General features: G+C 42.6%; 1 protein-coding gene across 2 annotated transcripts; it reads right to left on the reverse strand.

Annotated features, from left to right (window-relative positions):
- Window positions 1–1,204: 1,204 nt before the first annotated feature.
- irx2a (iroquois homeobox 2a) lies at window positions 1,205–5,850 on the reverse strand. Of its 2 annotated transcripts, none has more exons than XM_038797186.1 (5): window positions 5,813–5,850; window positions 3,738–4,143; window positions 2,400–3,098; window positions 2,075–2,138; window positions 1,205–1,773 (listed from the first exon to the last, which is right to left on the reverse strand). In XM_038797186.1, the coding sequence occupies exons 2-4, from the start codon at window positions 4,111–4,113 to the stop codon at window positions 2,095–2,097; spliced, it is 1,119 nt and encodes a 372-aa protein (XP_038653114.1). In that variant the 5' UTR covers window positions 4,114–4,143; window positions 5,813–5,850; the 3' UTR covers window positions 1,205–1,773; window positions 2,075–2,094. The 2 variants fall into 2 exon arrangements, with proteins under 2 accessions (XP_038653114.1, XP_038653112.1); XM_038797184.1 differs by lacking the exon at window positions 5,813–5,850 and adding an exon at window positions 5,116–5,610.
- Window positions 5,851–7,350: the final 1,500 nt, after the last annotated feature.

Below are 7,350 nucleotides of genomic sequence, written 5' to 3' on the forward strand. Positions count from 1 at the left end.
TGCCCTTCGCTAACGAGAAGTGACCAACGCCAACAATTTTCAGAGCGAAATAAGTCACTTGGGAAGCTATCAGAGCCTGCGTGTCAATTTCTCCTGTTAAAGCAATTTCTCCTCAGCCGCCAGATTGAGGCATTTGAGATGGCAGATGTTTAGACAAGATTTTATAAATTGTCGAATATACTCCATAATGAACCCCGACTGGCCACTCCAAACGGAACAGCAACTAGTATTTCCCCCGCTGGGATCTGATACTCCTCTTTTAAAAGCGCACAGTATTACATTATTACTCATTCCATGGAATGAAATGCATGGGGCCTTTGAAATATTTGGAGATTGATTACAGCGAAGTCAACAGCGTTGTTGTAGGTCGTCTACTTGTCACATTTGCTAATTTTGGATATTTATGTCCCTTTAGAAAATGCGCTAATTATAATAATTAATTGCACATCTTTAGGTTTCAGTTAAACATAATGATCCGTGCCATCGAATAAATTGTGGCCTTAAAAAAAACAGGTCTTGGATAAAACAAAGCAACCTGCTGATGGCCTGCAGTTTTTCAACCTTCCGTTGCCCCCGTATTCCCGAAATGTATTTTATTTCACTGCAGGTTGTATCAAGTTACCATTTTACTTCAGATATTCAAATTCATGTTTAAATGTAACAATGTTTCATCTAGTAAAATATTTGTTGGCAAGCTCTCAAATACTGCAAAGCACATTATTGCACAATAAGATACGGTATGAGTTCGAATAAATCACCTTCACATATACAATTTAAAATGAATATTTTCAGAATTTCGAAATTATGTAAACGGAATATAATTCTACTTTTTTTTATCATCTAACACGGCAGGTAAATGGCAGACGCAGTAAACACCGGCAAATATCTAACACAAAGGCGGCCTAACTATGATCTTGAAATTGAAAAATGCCGTTTTCAAGCACTTAATGCTTAACTGCTATTGTCTGCTGTATAAATATTCAATAGGCTGGATATTGGAATGTTGCCGAATGTTTGATATCGTTCTCCAGTTTTGCTGCCTACATCCAAACTAGTTAATCGCAATTTTGAATTGAAATAAATATCAAACGCATGTTTAAAGATATTTTAATTCAGTTTCCAAAACCAAAGCTGAATAAGATATTTCAAAGTCAAATGAACCCTTGAAGAGGACTTGCCAAATAATTCAAACATTTCCAAGAAATTGCAGTTGCAGACTAGTCAATTTTATTTACATTTAAAGATATAAATTAGCAAAGAGTCCCTATAACAACCAAACAGATTGTAACTGTCATCACGTTTCCAAAAAAACAAGCAGATTTATTTACAAAATGTTCAGATTCCATTGCAATACAACTTGCATAAATTACTAGAAGCTTTATGTCATCATTACAAAAATAAATATCAAATGTTTTCCACTTTTCAGATACTCAAGTTCTTCAATCACATTGTTCTACTGTATATCTACAAATAGTTTTACAATAAAGCCGCATTACACCTAGAACGTGGCAAATAAACGGATCAAGTGAAGAAAACCTGAGGAGACATTATTTTCCAAAAGTCACATATACAGAATAATAATTAAACCAACAAACGCACAGATATGTTGCAGGGATTTGCTTTCTTAATAACATCATCTGTGGAATTTAAAATAGTGCTCTGTGGGTCTTCTCTATACAGTGGCACAAGATGTGATCCGGTATTATATACATTTTTTTGCTTAATAGCTGGGGGATGGCTCGCTGACATTTTCAAAGCAATTGTGACACCTACCTGCAGACCAAGGAAATAAAAGAGAATCCCAGTCAAGCAACTCGTTCAATTGTAAGCATACAGCTGTCACAATTTCAGAGACACAGAAAGCACAAGTTAAACATTGCAGGATTTGTGGCAAGGTGGGCCATAATTATAATAAACCCCATTTTTACTCATAAATATCGGCATGAAATAAGTTAATGCAATTTTCTGTTAGACCAATATTTAATTTGTGTGATTTCGTTTTGCAGTACATTGCTTTTACTGTTTAGAATCTAAACTTTGCAATTTAGATGCTTCATTGCATATGATCACTTACTTGCACTGCTGATTATACATCTATAGATATGGTTGCACTCCTACTGTGCAGACATCACTGGGGTCTGTCAAAAAATACAACCATCATTTAGTCACAGCTCTCTCTATGTATATCTATCGACCTACCGACTACGATTGCTAGTACATATTTTCAGTCCTGGGAAAAAATATGTCATATACCTTGCACATATGCAATTCAAATATACAATACTTGCTTTGGGAGCTTTGTACTGTGACTACATTTTAAGGGTGGTTGATTTCTATCGTTAATGGCCTGCTTTTCACTGCAGGTCTCTTGTAAGCAGAAAGCTTGCATCAGCACGTACCTTTTTTGGAGTCGTAGTTCGTGGCCCTGAAGTGCTGTTCTAGCTGGGAGCTGGTATTTTTCAGAGAGTCAGTGCTCTGCTTATGTATGGAAGCAGTGTTTAAGACAGTCTCGTTGGTGCTGTATCGCAGGATACCTTGGCTCTGCAGATGATTAAAGTTGGCATAGTTCGTGTAGTTAGTGTAAAAGGGTGAAGTGTAGTAAATGGGCCTGCCAAGGATTGAAGTGGCCGGGTAGGTTGAGCTAGTCGATGATGAAGAGGAGTTCGGCGACGAAGAACAAATCTGTCCAATCTGCTGTTTAATATCCGAGGTGGCGATTTCCGCCAAAGACCAGAGTTTGGGTTTGCTGACTTGAGTCTGTGAGACTGAGGAGATGATACTGCTCAGGCAGTTTTTATTTCGACTCCCCGAGCTCTCGTCTTCTTGAACGTTAAGGAGTGTGGCTTCCACCCTGGAGAGAGGCGAGGAATTCATAGTTTTGCGAGAAAGGTCCCTCTCCTCTTCCTCCTCATCGCTCCCATCATCATCATCATCATCGTCAACAACATCATCATCATCATCAACAATACAATTGTCACATTTTTCCTTCGATTCGGATCCGGATTCACAAATGTTGTCTTCCACTCTGCTCACTTTCTCTCCTTCGCATTCGGGGGAGCAAGAGCTGTCAGTCAATGTGTCAACGTGCAAACTAATACCTGGAACAAAACAAGAATATGTCACGGTTAAATAAGTCAGATCGTCAAATCATACCTCTCAAAAGAGAAAAGCATTTTCAGAAACATTGGCGATGGAAAAGAAAACACCCGTAAATTATGCATCATCCTTTCACCAAACGCAGAGCCCGCTTACAAAAGTAGTGCGTATTTTTAAGGGTTTTCCAGGACTGGGGTGCTGTATTCCTTTAAAAAGCCATATTACAGCGTGGCGAATTGGGTCTGTGGTGGAATTGATCAATTTCCCTTCAGCTCCAAATAAAGCAAAATGCACCCTGCATGGCAAGCTGGCTTATTAAACGCTGAAATATTTAACCCAACACCTTCGTCTGTAACTAGTGTCTGCCGCTGCGAGGAAAGCCACAATTTAGTTTCAATTGCTCGTCCAAGAAAAAAAGTGAGCCTCTCCAAAAAGACATGATCGCTATTCTGTGGCCGTTGTTCAAATCGCTATGTATGCCTGAATGGAGAGCGGTGTGTGTCGCGTTGCCCTAATAAGTCACACAAAGCTTGAATACATCAAATATCGATCCCGACATTTGTTTTAATTAAATGCTATTTTGTCAGTCGCCATTGCATAATATCGAGTGATTAGGGGAGGACATTTTCAACATCACAAACCTTCATCCTCGGCTGAAGTTTCGTTCTGGTCGTGTTTTGTCTTCAAACACTCCTTGCTCCTTTCACTTTCCCCGAAGTCTTCCTCTTCCTCGTCCTCACTTTTGTTCCTCGGTGCCCAAGTCATTTTATTCTCTTTCTTGAGTCTCCTCCTGGCGTTGGCGAACCAGGTGGAGACCTGGGTCAGGGTCATCTTGGTGATGATGGCCAGCATGATCTTCTCTCCTTTGGTCGGGTAAGGGTTCTTCCTGTGCTCCTGAAGCCAGGCTTTCAGCGTGGCGGTGGCGTCTCGGGTGGCGTTCTTCCTGTAAGCCGGGTCGTTGAGTTGATAAGGATAAGCAGCGTTACCGTAAGGGTGATAACTGAGCGTCCCAGCCATCCCTGTGGTGTGAGCATCGTACGGGGAACCCTAAAAACACAACAAAATATCCATCATTACCTCAGCAGATCAACATTGAAATACTAATGTCCTCATGGCTGGAACTTGGACGATGAAGAGCGATGTTTTTGTTCGTTTACTTATTGGGTCTGGTTAATATGATGAAGAACCGAAATCCCATTTACTACACTTCAGCGGCCTTGAGAATAGCTTTCCCCTAGAATGTTCTAAGAGGTGACATTGTTCCAAGTGTTGTTTTAATTTTAATTCTTAAAGTTCTATTTTCATGTCACCTAAAAATGGCGGCGGTTCTCCCTCGTGCATTTATTATCAAACACTTTTCACAAACTTCCAAACAATGAAGCCAGCAGAATCACTTTGAAACAGCCGCGTCTCAGGGACACTGCTTATTTTGCAAGCTGTTGAGATTTGGCTGTGCTGAGCAAAAGCACTAAGGTCCACTAGCTTGCTGACCTTTTCTCACTAAATGTGGGTAAACGGCGATACAATCACCATCCGGCGTTACTTCCGAAAATTAGGACCCCTTTAGCTCTGACCGTGTGCAGTCCTCCACTTTCCCCCCTCCTCCCGAATGATTGCATTCCGTCCCTTCCAAAAAAAAACTTTTTTTGTGTTTTCATCCAGCTGTAAGCAGCTGCCTCCACTGTCTTTGTCGGACATTTCAAAATCAGTGTGCACCATTAATTTTATTGTAGTAAAAACCGGTTGACTTTTTGCACGCTTTTAACTGACCTATATAATATATATTTTAAAAAGAACACAATATTGGGACTTGCCTATTGTTAGAACAATCTCGGCTCCATCAAGCTAGATCGTAACTGAACAAGTAACACATTCAAACATTTCCCAAATTTCCAAACTTCATTCAAGCCCAAAACCTTTTTCCAAATTTAAAAAGAAAATGCAAAAAATAAAATTATGTTAAAGAAAAAAAAACACCTCATATCCGCAAATGTAGTCAGTTGAAATTTATTGACGTACCATGTAGGACGGGAATCCAGTTGCCGGCTCAGTTGAATACTGAAGCGGATTAGTGAAGCCTGCAGAGGGGGCTGTGAATGCTGCCGAGCCCGCGTAGGGACTGAACGCCGAGCCGGACGAGGCTCTGCCCAGCTCGTCGCTCCTCGGGGCGGTCAGCGCGGAAGCACTGTACGCCGGGCACGAGTAAAGAGCCAGCGACCCTGCCGGCTGGTACAGATAACCCTGAGGATAAGACATTGCTTTCCACACACGCACACAAAAAAAATAAACAAACGCAAAAGATTTTTTTTTATAATTTAAAAAAAACAAAGGAACAAAAGAAAAGGACAGACAGAAAGAGAGAAAAGAAGAGAATTCGATTGCTACTGGAGAACTAGCATATAGCTGAGCTTTCCCCCCCTGGTTTGGCTGAGTGCTGGGTTAGGTAGGTGTCTGCATGGAGCTGCAGGAACTGTTCTAGAGCCTGAGTGCTTTTGCTAAGCGCTGCTGCTGAGTTCTGGTTAGATGGAGCGGCGGCGGGCAGCTCCTGTCAATCAGCCCATCTTATTTACATAACAGTGCCCCGCCCCCTCCAGCCTTCCCAGCTCAGGGTTGATCAGGGAAGCTTTAAGCAGCCAGCGGCCACTTTCTGCAGCTCCTCATTCTTCCAGTCTAACCTGCACCCCCCCCCCCCCCCCCTCCTCCTTCCCTCCCTTACCTTTCCTTCACCATTTCGGTTACTTCATTTAAACGATTCAAGATTCTCGCCTCCTTCTCCACCGCCAGTCTGCTTTTCTGCACAGCGCGCGTTTCATTTCGCACCACTTGGCCCTCTCTTCTTTATTTGCTTCTGTTACTTTCATTATGTCTTTTCTCTCACTCTCTCCGTCTAATCGTTTGTGTTTCCCAGTTCCTTCACTTTCCTCCGTCTCCTGCGTCCTCTCGCTCGCTCACCGTTCCTCCTGGGGCCCCTTTCTGAAAACATCCTTTTGCACGGGCGGGGAAACCAAACAATAACCGGCGTCTCTTCTACTCTAAAGAGAGTGAAACTCAACTGATTCATTTAAAGTGGCGGGGTGATGTGTGTATCTGTCGGGGGGGGGGGGGGGGGGGGAGGACGGCGGATGTCAATGTGCCATCCAACACAAAGCTTCAAGTTGGACTTTTCTCAATAAAGCTCGCACAACATGGCAGGTAACCGACATGGACCGGGCGCTCGGATTTGCACACTCGGCATCAATAGACTTATTTCCATGCCTTTTGTTGCAATTAAACCCTGATTAATTTATGATTCTTGCCCTCCTTTTTGTTTTACACGTCCGCTTTCTACCTTTTCACAGCAGGTTTCTTGGGAAACAATGCCATCATCCACTGGCTATTTCTGTCACCAAGTGACATTCAGGGCCTATATTTAATTATATATATCAGATATATTGGAGATAAACGGGGAGTGGGAATGCCGCTTTCGGATACATTCTGTCCTGGTGAGAGTTAGGAGGGAACCTTTCAGAATGCGCTCATGTTTTCTCAACGAAAATGATAAAACCGTTCCTTAAAATTCGACCAGCGTTTCGCCCGAAATAATGGGGGATTATGAATAAAAAATGAATTGAGATTGACGTGTGTGGAAATTATGCGGGACAAACTGGCGTTGCTAAACGTTTGGTTAAGATTGTTGGAAGGACTAATTGCGCCTCAGCCGATGGAGAAGGTTGGGCGTTTAAGAGGGTCTTAGAAATTAGTTAAGAGATTGAGGGGGGGGGGGGGGGGGTCAATCAATTAGAGAATGCCGGAGTATATTAGAAAATGTTAAAAGGCAAAGACGGGAAATGGGACTGGACGTTGGCTGGCTAGCTCTGGGGCAGGTTTTAACGAACTTGAAGCAAAACAGGCGGTAAAATGAGAGGAATGCGCCCCCAGCCCGTGTCGGCTTAAAGGGTCAAATGGGGGAGGCGGGGGGGATGTGTCCAAGGATTTCGAACTTGGCAGTGGGAGCCGTGAGGTTGCAGGAGAGGGAGCTGCTGGATTGTGAGCAGGTCGCACTCACTGAGGTCGTGATCTTCAAGAAGTGGATTGTGCTGAAACCTCCCTAATGCCAAGATACGTCCATAAACACTTCAGCAGGTTATGTTTTTATTTCGAATGGAGATTGGATTCTCAGGGAGTCACTGAAAAAGCTAAATATATTAACACTGACGCTATCTCAACTAGACTCCTGGTGTGCAAAGCTGATCTGAAATCTATGCACTTGTGTGT

Source organism: Scyliorhinus canicula, chromosome 5 (genome assembly GCF_902713615.1).
Source record: "Scyliorhinus canicula chromosome 5, sScyCan1.1, whole genome shotgun sequence".
In the NCBI taxonomy this organism is placed as follows: domain Eukaryota; kingdom Metazoa; phylum Chordata; class Chondrichthyes; order Carcharhiniformes; family Scyliorhinidae; genus Scyliorhinus; species Scyliorhinus canicula.